At 39.9% G+C, this 16,335-nt stretch overlaps 1 protein-coding gene across 1 annotated transcript in view; it reads left to right on the top strand.

Annotated features, from left to right (window-relative positions):
* Positions 1-15,615, top strand: part of Drgx (Dorsal root ganglia homeobox) — a 37,717-nt gene extending 22,102 nt beyond the window's left edge. Inside the window, exons 5-8 of the mRNA XM_030387007.2 lie at positions 5,185-5,286; positions 5,416-5,945; positions 14,391-14,551; positions 14,750-15,615. Coding sequence (XP_030242867.1) covers positions 5,185-5,286; positions 5,416-5,945; positions 14,391-14,551; positions 14,750-15,477 — 1,521 coding nt within the window. The 3' untranslated portion in view covers positions 15,478-15,615. The remainder of the gene's footprint in view (positions 1-5,184; positions 5,287-5,415; positions 5,946-14,390; positions 14,552-14,749) is intronic.
* Positions 15,616-16,335: the final 720 nt, after the last annotated feature.

Below are 16,335 nucleotides of genomic sequence, written 5' to 3'. Positions count from 1 at the left end.
ACTAGAGACACGTAGCGCTATGTGATAAGTGCACCGGCCCACACACAGGTGGCTATTAGAAACACTTTGGTGGCGTTAGGCGATGACAATGATGATGCACTACGCTATTTCCGGCACAATTAGAGAGAGCAACAGCAACAGCAACAGCAACTACCCTGCAACACTTGAGGCACCAAAAAGTTTCCCACGTGTAACCTGATATTTGAAATTCAATTTTGGCCACAAATTTATATGTCAAACGTCCAACAATGGGACACTTGTGCCAAACACGTGTACCTGTCAGCCTAACAAAGTTAGAAACCACCCGAGCCCAGTCCGGCCTGTCAGCTCGCTGACTTCTGTCCAAGTTTTCAGCTCAAGCGGGCCTCCAAATGTCAGACAAATGAAAAACAAGAAAATAAAACAGCATGAAAACATGAAAAATTCTGCAAAATATAAGTGAAAAGCAACAATCGAAGAGAATGAGAGAGAGGGGGAGACAGAGAGAGAGAGAGAGAGAGATTCGGTTTTTGGGGCCTGGCTTAGTCTGGGATTTCGATAATGGAATGAATGCCAAATATTTTTGATGAGGGTGACTCTGCGCATCGCAGTCGCAGTCGCAGTCGCATTTTCAGCGACCGCATTTTGACACATTTTGCGAAAATGCGCAAATAAATTTTATAATAAAATTTATTATGTACTTCGCTTGTAGTCCCCGAACTTGTTTGCCGCTCACTTGGACTCACTCGCAAAGCCGGGCACTTGCCGGTAACCTGATACGTTTTTCTCCTCTCGTCTCTTTTTTTTGCACTTCCACTGTCAATTTTTGATGCTCGGCGGCGTCTGTCGCTCGGCATTTCAATCCAACGCAAAATCATTTACTTAATGCGTATCCGTACGGCTGAGCGAGTAAGCCAGCTCCTTCTGTCTAGACTTGAGCTGGCTATACGCTGGCTTGACAGAGACAAAGTGCTTTGAAGTTGAGCTAATGTGCCAGAGCTGCCTTATAAATGATATTGATTGATAAACCAGCTGGGAATGGGATTCAATTTAAGCTAATGCAAAATATGAGAGGCAACAGATTTTTCGAAATTCTGATTACAAAGATTTTCAAATTGATATCAGGCAAAATATTTTTTAATGGGTGAGCATCATTTTCCTTTGATAATTTTGTATAGCAGAAGGAGGTGGTATGCAGATATTAAAAGAGATAGCTATGGATAGATGTAGATAGCTAAAAAAATATATAGATATACACAGATGGATGTAGATAGGAGAACTTTTTCTCTTTTTGTGCTGTGCAATATTAAATAATTAACTTATTCTAATATTAAATAATTTATTATTATATAATTTATTCTATTAAAAGATTAAACCATACTTAATTTTTTCGACTCTAGTCAATTTATTCCAAATAAAATAAATTTTTATTGTCATACTATTAAAGTTTAAAGATCGAAAAAAAAAAAATTAAATTAAAAAAATATATAAAAGTTCTTCGAAACTAATCTCCGGTAATATAGCAAACATCACATCCTAGACCAAACTATTTTTGCTGGTTGAGAATCAGATTTCCCACCCTTAGGTAGAGCTCCTTGATCTCAATTACAACTCGAAATCAAACTATTAATATTCATTGAGAAAAGTTGCCAGCAGTGCCGATTACCCCGCCTGGCGCCGCAGAAACTTCTCATTTCGTAGATAATTCGCTTAGAATTATGTCTGCAGCATGACAATGTCGAGTGCCACACCCACAATGCCCACACCGCCCTCACGACCGCATATAATACCAATAATTGATAATTTATTATAATCACAGACTATGGGAATTGGGCAGAAAGTAGTTCGAGCAGCCAAACCACTTGGCACCACCACATCTCAAGACGTCGCCCGGGCAAAGGGGTTGGCAGTGCAGGGCTGCGCTGGGCTGTCAAATAATTGCATTTGCTTCAATAATCCTTTAATGCTGATCCAAGCTGATGGCCCGCACTGCATATGCCCGCTGCCGGCGGCGATGGGCGGATACATTGAGGGGTGTTGCTGTTGCGGTAGCCCAATTATTGCTGCTGCGGCAGCAACTGTTGTTGCTGCAAAGGGTTCACGAAATGCGTTTGATATTAACACATCTGTTCATTCATTCCACTTGAGCTGCGTCATCGGCCCGCCAAACTGTTTGCGGAAGCTAATGGTGCGCACTTGCCATAATTACCCCGGGCCGATCAGACTCAGCCTCAGCCTCAGCCTCAGCCACATCCTCAGTTACATTCCCCGTCCTGCTGTGCTTCCTCTCGCTCTCCCGCTCTCTCTCTTCTGGGTGGTGTTTACCTTTCCTTGTTTTGGCTCGCATTGTTTCCATTTTGCTCAACAACTTTGCTTTATTTACCGCCGTTTGCTTGTTTGTTTTTGCTTTATTCAACACAAATCGCTTTTTGTAACTTGTGACCGCAATGTTTCTTTCTCTCTGGTCTTTTTTTTTTTTTTTACTCTTATGAGACCTGATACCCTGTATTCCAATGTTTACCTTATGTCCCATTCGCATTGTTAGCTAAATTATGAGCACTTTTGCCGCCTTCGGGCGTTTTATTTCCCATTTCTGTTCGCTCGCTGACGGAGAGGTAAATAAGGTATTTGAAGTAGGACTGCTGTGCTCTCTCTATAGGGAGTGCTCTTGCGAAATGCTTACACTTATGAGTCGCGACGTGTGCTCCGAAGCGAATGTGGACTACTTTGGCAGCAGAAGCATAAAAGAAATATAAAATTGCTTCAAGTTGGATTTCCACTTCTTGCTGTTGCAACATTATTTTTACTTTTTTTCAAAGGGAATCAAAAGGTACCAAGTATTAATTAGGGATATATAAATATATAAGACAGTTTGCTAATCGCTTGTTTGGCAGTTAAAATGCTTAGTTTCATTTCATAATTATCAGAAAAATGGGTGTGATTTTCGATAAGGATAATATTTGGTAAATGCCTTACAGGGAATTCTCTCTAATCAGATATTTCTTTATTTATTTGAATTAAATTATGTTGCATCTGAGTGTTTTGTATTAATATCAATTTACATTTCTATCTAAATTACTTTCAATACAATTTTGTATATAAGTATTTCATTTTCCAGTTGTTATATTATGGAAAATAATTTTTAAAATACAAAACTTTTATTTTTGTATTTATTTTATTTTATGTATTCAAAAATTGCTTAAAATATTATTATGCAAATTAATTTAATTTTTTTCTTAATATATTTATCAGAAAAGTATAATATTATATTTTTGGTCAATTTATTTTATTATTTTTTTAATATATTCTTTAAGAAGTTTTAAGCCACCGAAATAAGTTCCTTTTTACTGCAAAAAAGTCTCTACTAAAATATTTTAAGCGCTGCACCTAAAAGTATGCATTGAATCAGAAATTCTTAAAAAATGCTCATTATTTTCTCCCTTCGAATAAAAATAAAAAATTAATTAAACCGTCAGAAAATAAAATTGTTGCCAAACGAAATCAATTAGCCACGTTGTAAATGAATATGCCAAAAGGCAAAAAACAAGCCAACAAAAGTGAAAAACTTGCCGCAGCTCAGCTCAAAGTGGGCGAGACGAGAAGCAATCAAGAAACTAAACCAAGCGAATTGAATAAATAAGAAATATGGTAATGTTTTCTGTGGGGGTTTACTTTTTGGGTAGGTATTGCTATAAAACCAAGCAAAATTGTGCATGAAATTATTATTGAAGGAGAAAAATAAAAGAATTACGTATAAGGAGAGAGAGGGGTGGTAGAGAGAGAGAGCGTGAGAGATAGAGGGCGAACTGCGTGTGGGTGGGCTAAAGTCAAGGCAGACGCACACAATTGTTTTTCATTATTCAATTTTTGTCATGATAATAACCAGAGCTCCGAGCACCGCCAGCTACACTGTCTGTCTCGCTCGCGCCCAGCTATACGCGTCTCGCTCAGGCGAGCCCCCGAGGGCTACGGCTGCACTTGGCAAAAGTTTACCCAGCCATATTTTATTGGTAATGTGCTTATGGCATAAATATTGTATTAAGTAACTGGTGGGCGTCACCACCAAAAAAAAAATATATGTATATATATAAATATATGTGCGAGAGAAGCTCCTGCAATAACTTTGCAAGGAGCTTTATGGGGTTGCCTGGGTGGTTGGGTGGCTGGATGGCTAGGTGGTGGGTTCTTGGGGGTTGGATTGTGCGCAATTTATTGTTAGCTGGAGCCCGTTCTGGGTTGGGGTTGGGGTAGTGTTTGGTTAAGTGGGAGTGTGTATTGTGTCTGGTAGAAAGCCAACATGGCGGCCATAGCACTGGAGCAAGTGAGACAAAGAAAGACAGCGACAGAGAGAGTGAGAGCGAGAGAGCGAGAGAGAAAGTTGCCTAGAGGCGCAAAATGTTGAAATTGTTTTATGTTGCGTTATGATTACAACAATGCGAACTTTTGCACAATGTCTAATTTGAATTTTGATTAGGAAATTTACTTACACACACATAAAGAAAGCAAGAGAGAAAGAGAGAGAGAGGTATATGTATAGCCATACAAGATGGCGCCTCCTTAAGTTAGAAATCCCATTAGGGGGCGCTCTAAGCATGGAATCAGCGTAACCGGAACTAAAAGCAAACACACAGTAGCAACAACAACAACAACAACAACAATAATAATAATAGCAATAGCAAGAAAAAGGAAACACGCGCGCATAAGCAAGCAGGCAAAAGGATGCCAAGGATGCGAAGGATGCCTGGGCATTGTCTTGATTGAAGCTCATTAGTGATGAGGCAGCATGTGTGTGTGTGTGTGTGTGTGTGGGACAACCTCCTCCTGCTTCGCCCTTACCAATTTAGGCGCTGATTACAGGCCAAATTTGTTTTGTGTGCCTGTGCAAAATTGAAAATCAGATTTTGTTTGTTTATGCCTTGGCAGAGACAATAGGGCTGAGTGCTGCGAGCGCCGTGCGGCTGTTGGTTGGCAAACAACAACAAATTGTTAAAGTTTCTGAGGTGGAAAATTTCGTTTATTGTTTTTTTGCCCCACACACACACACACATATATATGAGTGTGTGCTTGTGACGAAAGTTTTCCAATTTTCAATTGGCTGGCAGCCAAGTCGAGTCACAAGTTTGGCCCACAGCATAAATAACAGCACTCAGCCGTAGTACGAAAGCAATTTTCTAACTTTACCCACAATCTCTTTGTCATTGGCAGGTCTGGTTCCAGAATCGACGCGCCAAATGGCGCAAAGCGGAGCGACTCAAGGATGAGCAGCGCAAGAGGGAAAATGGCGAGAGCAGCAGCTCATTGGAAAAGGTAAGCGCAGGGAGCAGCAGATTGGGGGAAACGTGTTTAGCTCTAAAAGAAATTACTCCTTGTGGGCATTGCATTGTATATCTCTATATCACTTATATCTCCCCTGCCCTGCTTCCACTCTTTTTTTAGCTTCATGACTCGCGTGAGTCCTCGCCCGATATCACCGGCGAGATCGACGACGATATGGATGATCTGCCGCCGCGCCAGCGCTCGCATAGTCCTCTCACCAACGGGCCCATGGAGCAGCAGCACTCGCGCAGTCCCACGGGCGGCCATCATCTCGACTCCAGCGACAACGAGCGACCGCTGTCCTCGGCCCAGCTGACCGCCACGCCGCACTCCGCCTCGCAGTCGCTGGGCTCGATCAGCGCCGGCTCGCCGTCGCCTGGCGCCATGCGTGAGCACACGCCCCTCGCCGCCGGCCTGGGCCCCAACAGCCCCTCCAACTCACGCAACACGGACTCGCCCATCGAGGTGGGCGGCCCCATGTCGCTGACCACGGGCTCACGCATGGCCGCCTCGTCCAACAACTCGGCCTCGTCCACTCCAACGCCAACCACGCCCCATGCGGCCCAGCTGCCCCATTCGGCGGCCGCCGCCGCAGCCTTTGGCAGTCACATCTTTGGCAGCTTTGGCGCTGGCAGCGTTGCCAACGATACGTAAGTACCAGTAATATCTCACTTTGTAGTAATTCCCTAACTAGATTAAGCACTTGATGTAGATTTGATGTGATGAATCAGCTGATTTTTAAGACATTTGTGTGTGTGTGAATATAGATATATTATTATATATATACATACATATATTTATGCTTATATGTATGTGACTTGATGGGCGTATGCCTTTAAAGATTTTGAATAAAATTTTTTTATTTTTTTAGTCAATTATTTTTTTATATTTGTTTTATTTATTTATTTCAATTAATTTTATATATTTGTTTTATTTATTTATTTTAATTATTTTTTATATATATGTTTTATTTATTTATTTTATTTTATTTCATGCTTTTTTTATACATTAAAAATTATATATTTTTGCATTATCTTTGTAATAAATGCAAATCATTTTCCAAACCAAATTTTAGCCTTTGGAATAGGCCGTAGAAAATGTTAATGAAGATACTAGCTTCCATTTTGATTTATTTATTTATTTTTCGTTACATTTAATTAGCATTTCAAATAACTTGCAGCTTCTGTAACTAGCTCTAGCTCATGCCTGGGGTCATCTATAGCACACACACACTCACACACACACACACACACGCAAATTGAGCTACTCATGTCAAGGCGCTGGCTAACAACCCCTGTAAAGCAACGCGATTAAAACTCAACGATCTGCTAATTGCTTGCGTGTCATTAAGCCTCACTTACAATGGCATTAAGCAACAACAAACAATAAATTTATGGCAAGTGTCGCATTTTGTCGTCAATTTGACAACAACAATGCCAAAGACCAGAAGAACAACTGCCAGCAAAAAAAAAAAAGAAGAGAAGAGAAGGGAAAACGAATAAAGAGAACAGGGCAAAGCAAACAGAACGCCACCCCCCGAGAGCAATTTTCCAAGCAAATATTTACAAATCCAAGGCAGCAGTTGAAAATGGAATCATCCCTAAAGAATCAGTGTGTGTGTGTATGTGGGTGTTTTTTTTTCATCTCCTTTTGGCGACGATGACTAAATTAGCAATTGATTACGAGCCGGAGAAAGGAAAGCAGGAACAGCTAGAGCAGAATTGTGGGAGTTGGTATTATTATAGCCAGACAACGACCACAATGAGAGCAGTAATGATATTAGAGAAGGTTGGGCTGGCCGACTGCTTGGGTATGGGCATGAGACTCGCCTTTCGACTCCTGCGGTGCCCCGGACCTGGCACGGGCTATTGAGCAGGCGTGCGCAGCGGAAGACGATTCAGTTAATGTTTTGGATGAAAACGTTTAAATTCCATTGGCGCACTTCCGGTCAGCGGATGTCGTGTGCGCCAGCGGAAACATTAAGAGTGCCTCTCTGTCTCTCTCCGAAAAGAGAAAAAGTACAGATCTAATGATGCTGATGCACTGATATGGCCAACACGTGCTGCTCAGCGTCTAATCACCGAGGGCATAGCGCCTGAATGAAGCTGCAACAACATTATTGTCTTTAGCTCTCAACTTCTTATTGAACTAATAGACAGCTTGAATGGTTCATTAATATGGCAATGGTCAATTGCCTAGAGCTGTATCCCAGCATTGGCTTAGAGTTGCCTATAGCAGAAGTTTAGTATTGCCTAGATTTGTTTATAGGTTCTAATGTTGAAATTCGACTTTACATTTCTTATGCATTTTGTTCAGTTTTTATGAATATATAATATAAAAAAAACAATTTTAATTATCATATTTCTTGTTAAATTAAAATATTCTTAGCTTCAGAAAATATAATTTACAAATGGTATAAATTAGGAAAAGTTGAAAGTAATTACAGTCGAGTCCCGATATTTTGAATTGGAAGGGGATCAGTTTCCTTTCGATTTACACAGAAATTAAGTTTATCGAGAACAGAATTTCTTAAAGCGCTTAACAACAATAATTGACAACGTATTTCTCCTTAGTCTACGCTAGATATCAGAATGATCTCTTATGAAACTTGTCTCCTGCTCTTCACTTATTCAAGCATTATTTATTGCTCTAAATAAATGTCTGGATATGATGAATGCATATTGGCGACTTCAAATGTTTTCGCGCATAAAAAGCCAACTTGAGAATGTAATTGGGCGTAAATGAGGGTGTTTCGCGTGTTTGTTGTGTTTGTTGTGTTGTTGATGGCAATGTAACCATATGCCACACCCGGCGGCCCACAAAAGGCGGCTGAGTGCGACGGGGAGTGTGAGTGGATGAGCGGCGTCGGTTAGCGGTGGGCGGTCTCATCAGCCGGCAAAGAGCCACGGGCGGCCCGCGCTTCAGCTCACATGTCAACGCGCCCGGACAACAACGACAACAACAATAAAGCGACACACCACAATAAAAAACCAAATAGAATAGAAAATACTTGAAATCAGGATGCGGATCGGCATATAATAGCGCAGCATCAGGCGAGTGGGTGAGGGGGTGCGGACGACCCACTGGGCAGAAGGTCGACTGCCACTACTCCTGCTGCTCAGGCTGCTGTTTTAGCTGAATCATTGCACGCTGTTAGCTGCCACTGTTGTTGCTGTTGTTGTTGCTGTTGTTGTTGTTGTTGTAGTTGCTGTAACGGTTGACCAAATCAATTCCAACTTCTTTACCAGATATGCTAATGGCAATCGCCTTTGGCTCACTGCTCATGCACTCAGCACTTTGATATCATTTTGATATCGTTATTGTTATTCAAATGCCTTCAGCCGGATATCCTGTATGTGTGTGTGTGTGTCTCTGTCTTTCCATATTCCATTTTTTAGCTTCTATGTTCTATCTTCCATCTTTCTTCTGTGCTTCTCAGCTCAAGTCAAGCGTTTCATCGCAAGCATTTATCATCGCATTAGACATGCACTCAACTATTTCTATATCTCCAAATTCTTGTATATTTTATGCAAATCGAAAAACAACAACACACACAAAACTAGCACACATATTCACTCGAGTCAACTGCACTGCTGATGTCAGCTCAGCAGCTCGCAAAGTCAATCAATGTCAATTAATTATGCCAAAGGGAAGAAATCATTTGAAGACATTCGATTTAAGTCCAGGAATTCCAAACTCTTATTGCCATAACTCTTATTAATATTTATCTGACTATCTGTATATTGTATATAGATAGAAGAAAAGCTAAAATAAATTCATATTTGTTTAAGTTTTTAGGTCAAGCTTAAATAAATAATTAATTAAATAATTAAAGAATAAATAATATTTTTTTCTGTCGGCTCATATTAGTTCTAGTTTCGCTTTGCAATTTAGTCCAGTATTTGCCATCGCAGTGACTATAAAGAATCGTAAGAATACCATGAACATCTCCATTGTCAAGCTATCCTAACTTTGTTAGACCTTTAGCAATTTGTGCGGAGCGGCCAGCTGATTCAGGTCTTGCACATGCTGACGATCCAGCGTGCTTTACATTCATGTCCAGATGGAGCTATTATTATTTAGTGAATGAGTGCAGGAGATTCATCTATGGCGGATGAAATGAAAATCGTTTTAAGACTCGAAAAATTTGCGAAGAAATGTGCTCAGTTTAAGCTTATATAATATATTATCTATATAAGAAGAAGAAAATACAGTTTGGCATTTAGAGGCTTTAGAGTTTGTGAACTTATTATATATGGGTCTATCGTATTAGCTGATATTCTCCAGGCTTTGCAACCATTCTTATTCGTTTTAGCTTCGCATTTTAGCATTCGCTACGAGTTCCCATTTCTCTTCTATGAACTTAGTCTACTTAGTCTGTCGACGGCCGACCTTCAAGCATGTATGGGAGATGTTTCATCTGTTATATCTATGATATTTACCATTAATTGTCTTTATAGTTAGCTAAATAGAATAACTTCCATTACAACTAGTTTCCTTTTTTTCGCTTAATAATTCATTACCTATGCATATTCGATTTATGAACTGTTTTTTTTCAATAGACCCGGTTCACGAAACTCTATATTTATGTTCACATAGGTTTATTACAGCATTTTATCCTGCGTCCGCTCAATTAAGTGCCTCCAGTAGTTAGGTCGTGCTTAAAGTGAAATCTCTTATAAATTTATACAGGAAATTATAATTATAATTATGTAGCAAACTATGAAAAAAGTTAAGATTCCGAGCTGTATATGCCAAATAATTTATGCACAACTAACTAAATATGTTATTAGATGCCGAGGCACATAAAATCCGAGCTACTTAAACATGTAAACAGCCGCATGCCCAGGCAGAGGCCAAAAATCAAATGAGCTATTCAAGCTAAATATATACTTGAACATATTGTATACATATACACCTTATATACACACGTATATATGTATGTATGTATAAGCATTTACCTATGTGTATCGGGCTCGTTGATGTTTGCGCGCACGAATGCTTGAATAATAAATTGGGCAAATATTTTAATATTCATCATGCAATTAAAATAAGCCGCTGACTCGCGCTTAACAACAAACAAACAACAGGGTCCCAAACCACCCAACAACAACAACAGCAACAACAACTTTGGGTTGCCTAATATAATAAGCGTATAATGTTCAGAGCAGCAGCTTTAGCTAGTTGCTAGGGTAGAAAGTAGAAAATAATTTCAGACAAAGGTAGCAAGTAGACCTGTTTATATTTTTTATTTGACTCCTAAATAATCTCTTTCATTAATTTCCCTAAAACTATGTTAAAAATGTTAAAATGCAATATAATTTTGAAGAATTCTTCTATGTTTCTGCTAAACAACAGTTCCGAGTATTCTGAAACAGTTTTCAGAAAACATATAATTTTCGTAATTATACCCGCTTTTGTAAATATTTCAAAAGTCTAGGGTACTTCGTGGAAAATGGAACTTTTGCCAACACAAACATTTTTGCGGAAATTGAGTTTGGCTTCAGGAAAGTGGGGATTCGGTATGGCGGTGCCCGCTAAGCCGTTGAGGTGTTGATTGCTCGAGTTTAATTTGTTAGAATTGCGTAAAGCATTAAAATGTTTGCCAGAAAAATTAAGAGTAAGGGGCGGTATGTGAAGGCGTGGCAGGACGGGGGCAACATGTGTAAAAATTCATTAAGCCAAGTCGAGGAAAAACTTTCTCCTTGGCAAACGGCAATCTGTGAAAAGTGCGAAAATTTAAAGAAAACTTTTTGTGAGCCAGGTGAGCTCTGCCTCTCTCTCTCCCTCTCAGTCTGACATTGACAAACGCTCAAGTCACATACACACACACACACACACACAGTAGCCTCTTGGCCCACAGCAAAAGTTATGTACTAACTAACGAGCTCAACGACAACACTCGAGCTTCTGAATGTCTTAATTAGGAGTGCGAGAGCAGCCAGTCTCTGACTGGGCACGCCGTTGAGTGTTGCAATTAGGGCGGCAGCACAGACCTGCCTGGCTGCCTGGCTGCCTGGGCGTGGGGCTATGTCAAACAGACCCGCCTGTCGCCTGCGGCGCTCGGCGCGTTGATGCTGCCAACATTTTCTCAGACAAGTCATACGAAATCTCCGAGCCCAGCCGCGTCGCCGTCACTCCCCTCCTATCTCTCTCCCCCTCTCTCTCCCACTCTTACTCACTCGCTCAGTCGGCGGCAGCTGTTGGATGTGCACATGCAAAATTTAATTACGACCAAAGGATGAGTGCTTAATTATACGCAAACATTTAAGTTTACTGCTTTTTTCGCTGCAACCCGAACAGAGCGCGCAGGTCGCCGCTCGAGTCTGTAAATAGAACTATAGATACTATACGTTCTAGTGCGAGCTAGAGACTCTGTTAAATCTTGCTTTTGCAATTACCATTTATTTACCTTTTGGGCCTAATTAGACTGTCCTGTCTGAATTGGTTTGAAGACTCTTTCTATGCGAATCGAAAAATCTGGGAATTAAAAACAAAACCATATTTTATAAAATATTAAAAAAGTATAAAAATGAATGTTTTTTATTTTTAAATATTTTTAGTGAGTTTAACTACTATAAAAATTGTATGTAAAATATTTAAATGCAATGATGAACATAGAATATTAAAAAATAGAAAACCATGCACATTTTAAATATAATATTGACTTTAAAAAATACAAATAATTGAAGTATGTTAAGAAAATGTATATAGAATAATATATATAAATAATTCAGAACGAATATATTCCAAAAATTTATTAAAATATTATATATATATGTCTAATTCTAAAACATTTTTCACATTTTCACATAATTTTTAATTCCACTCAAGTGCTCATTAGAAGTTTTCTTTTTGACAAAATCTTCTCCCATAAACAAAAATTCAAAATTTCATCTTAATCCAATGTCCTTACAAATAGCTTACAATTCTTTGAAAAATTCATAAGTCCAACATGAAAATAAATAATGAAAATTGTAAAAACACAAAACCAAAAAATTACGCATTCGCCGCATACAAAATTCTGTTTCAAGCCAAATAGTGTGCAGCAGCTACCCCCGCCCCCCACAGTCAGCAGTAAGCACGTAAAGCGGTCAAAACCCCCCCCAAAAAAAAAGAAAAGAAAAAATCAGGGCTGAATTAGGACAAGGGCGAGCAGGATGTGCGGGAAGGCAAAAGGCAAAAGCCAAAAACCGTCAAGTTTAGAGCGGAAAAAACAAGTGAAAAGAATTAAAAGCGACAGCCGCGACGACTGTGGCCCAGCGGCTGTGGTCGCGACATTCGGCCGTCTCCCTGCCATGGCCTGTTTTTTGTTTTTTTCTGCACCCGCAACTCGATTAGCATTCAGAGATTTGTTCGGCACTCCATCTGCAGCCGAGCTGCCGGACGGCCGTCTCCCTGATCCACTCCACTCCACACCACTCCACTCCACACCACATACCTGTCTGCTGTGGGCCCCTCGCGTTGAGTTAGGCCGCACTAAGAGTTATTAAATTTTGGACACATTTGCATCCAGCTCCAATAGTCCCACAGGACCAGCTCCAAATGGACTAAACGCTGAAAAGCTTAGCGCAAATTGAAATAAATTAAATTGCATTTTCTTTTCTATATACTCTAACAGAGGCTATTCGAATTTAGTAAACGAAATATGTGAGCATAAAATCTATTCCTTTGTGTTAGCAAAAACTCAATTCTTTTTTATCGGTTAGCATTTTTGCATATCATAATTTAATTTCCTTAACTTGTATATATATTGGCGTGATTCGTTCATTAAATTTTATTTAATTATTTATATACTTTTTCTAACCATTAATTTTGCATTGAAATTCTCTTGCGCGTCATTGAATTCATTTGGTTATGCGCTACAAAAAAAAAAAAAAAAGAAAATAAGCCTCAATTATGACTAATAAAAAAACGTTGTTAATTTTATTAATGGATTATGCCATTCATATAATTTATCTATATCATGCAACATTATATGCTTACACACACATATATATTTTGTTGTATTTTCTAAAAACTGTTTGGCTCGCTTATCAATTAAAATTGTTTAAATTGCATTAACTGTTTGCTCGGGGACACGACAAATGGGAGCTGCTGCTGCTGTATGACCTAAGCGTTATATTTCATTCAATTAAAATGAGTAGGGGCCTAGACAGCAGCAACAACAACAGGGGACAGCAGCTGCTGTTATTTTCGTTTTTACATATATACAAAATATTTAGGTTTATTAATAATAATGCAATTACGCATAAAAATGTTTTAATTTATTTCAATTAAGCGTTAATTAAAAGCTGTGTCGTCTGTTTGTGTGTTGGGTGCGAATCATTTGCCATTGCATATTTAAAGTACGTATATCTATGAATACACACGCGCACACGCACACACACACGCACACACACACACACACATACATACAATATATACATCTAGAATTGTGAGAGGAGAGAGAGAGAGCTGAAAGGCCACAGCGATCAGAAACTTTCCCATTGCTCAGCCTGTCAAGTGAATGGGGTTAAATTACTTTCTCAAGCTAGGCATACTTATATGGGACTATACTATCTGAGTCATAGGCGGAAGCTTTAGGAGCTACTTTAAGTATGAAGAATTTTTGGAAGTAGACCGATTCGATTAGTCATAGAAGAGATGTTGAACAGCCGTAAGTAACAGATGCCCCTGGAATTTGGATTATGCCCTGTAATCAAAGGATGCATTTTGATAAACTTAATCTCTATTTGAAATACACTTCTGTTGGATATAATGAAATAATCCAATGTATGTCTTCAGATTGAACCCTATTTAAGGGTTTGTTAATATAAAATACATAAATATAGTTATATTATATATTTATGTACATATATTTGAATTTTTTAGACCTTAAATAAATATTGCACACTTTCTAGTATGCTCTATTTCTGTGCTCAGCCATATCAATATTTGAATTAAGAGGGTATCTTTTAGTCTAATATACTAATATATATGCTCAACTCTATATTCAACTGTTTTGAATTAAGAGGGTGTCTTCTAGTCTAATATACTCTGCAATATGCTCAATGTATGGACTCTATATTGAACTGTTTTCCATTTACTTGCAGTAGCTGCGGCTTTCGTCCGGTGCTCAGCGAGCAGAGCGCTGTGGCCGCAGCAGCAGCCGCCGCGGCAGCGGCTCAGCGGAACGCGAATCATCCACCGTTATTCCTGCCGCCGCATCTGGCGGCTCAGTTTTCGCATCAGCCGCTCTTTCCGGGACTCAAAGGTGGGTGGACTAATGGCATAATCTCTATCGATGGGCTGTCAATCAAAGCGTCGAAGCGCCAAAGAAAAATCAAAATCAAAAGCAACTGCTAATCAAATTAGCAGCTGCTGCCGGCGCCAAGCTGATGATGCATGGACATCAAAAACAATTTTCAAATTGATAATTTCAATTTATGCAATAATCCTCGTTCTCCCTCAGGTGTTTCGCCGTTCCAGAGTCTCTGCTCGTGCTGCTCGCTGAAGCCGCCGCCGATGCCGCCGTCATCGACGGCTTCGTCTTCGGTGATGGCGCCCCTCAGCGTCCCTGTGAGCAGCAGCTCGGCGGCCAGCTCGCCAGAGTCGCCCAAGTCCAGTGGGGGCAGCTCACACGATCCACGCTCCAATTCGGTGGCAGAGCTGCGACGCAAGGCGCAGGAGCACTCAGCTGCACTGCTGCAATCGCTGCATGCGGCAGCTGCTGCGGGCTTGGCCTTTCCGGGTCTCCACTTGCCGCCGCTCTCGTTCGCCCATCATCCGGCGCTGGGGCATGCCGTTAACCACAACAATAACAACAACAACAACAACAGCAATGCGCTGCGCATGAAACACGAGGCACAGGACATGACGGCCAGCACCATGAATGGCTTGGGTCCGGCCGGTGGTGGTGCAGGCTCCACTAGCTCCACATCGGCTGCGCTGCTTGATCTGGCCGAGTCGGCAGCGGCCTATCATCATCATCATCAACAGCAGCAACTGCAGCAGCAGCAGCAGCAGCAACAACAACAACAACAGCAGCAGCAACATCATGCCACTCTGTCGCCCCCAACCACGCCCACGCAGCTACAGTCCCAGCAGCTGCCAGCCACAGCCACGGGAGTGCGTCCCGAGTCGCCGTCAGCCCCAGCAGCCGCCATCAATGGCAACGCGCTGCCAAGCAAAACCGAATAAGCAGCATTATAATAAAAAAAATTATTAATTTTTAGATTATAAAAACTATATAAATATATATATAAATATATTCCATGTGGCGGACTTAGCATTTAAGCATTAGTTTTACGCATCTAGAGGACAACACACACACACACACACATACACACAATAAAAACTCACTTTGGAAATACTTGTAGAATACTTAGCTAGACTTTTAGAGATTTACAGGTGGCAAAACAGCTGAAAGCCTAAGCACAGAGAGTTTAAGCAAAGCAGAGACAAGGAGTAAGATAGATAAAGAGATAGATAGAGAGAGAGAGAGAGAGAGAGAGAGAGAGAGAGAGAGAGAGAGAGAGAGAGAGAGAGAGAGAGAGAGAGATCAGAAGAGAGTGTGAGCTCTATCAGTTATAGAAAAACTTGCACACACTGAAAAATTTTGTTAAAAAAATATAAATAATCATTTAATTAAAATAATGTTTAAATTAAAATAGAAAAAAAAACTTTTTCAAAGGCCTTACAATCATTTTTCAAAAAAAATATTTCAAACTAAACAAAAAATCATCAAGTAAATTCTAAATATTTCTCTGATACATCTCTCGCGGCTAGAGCTGACATTGACCTGTAGCCCCAAAATCGAGATTTCAGCTGGCAGAGCCACTTCAATTGATTATAAATATCAACAATAATAACAAACATATGCATCATATTATATAGTATATATATATAAAAAAAACATATGCTCTTGTATAGAATGAACAGATAGCTAAGAAATCAGACATCTGCCTAGACTAGACTTATCTCACTGCAAAAAAAAAAAAAAAAAAAAAAAAAAAAAAAAATCAAGCCAACAGCAACAAGAAACGCATAGAGCCACAA

This window comes from Drosophila navojoa, chromosome 3, assembly GCF_054131105.1.
Source record: "Drosophila navojoa isolate 15081-1374.11 chromosome 3, UAZ_NAV_1.0, whole genome shotgun sequence".
NCBI classification, from domain to species: Eukaryota; Metazoa; Arthropoda; class Insecta; order Diptera; family Drosophilidae; genus Drosophila; species Drosophila navojoa.
The sequence above is the reverse complement of the archived record's forward strand: the minus strand, read 5'-3'. Positions and strand labels throughout refer to the sequence as shown.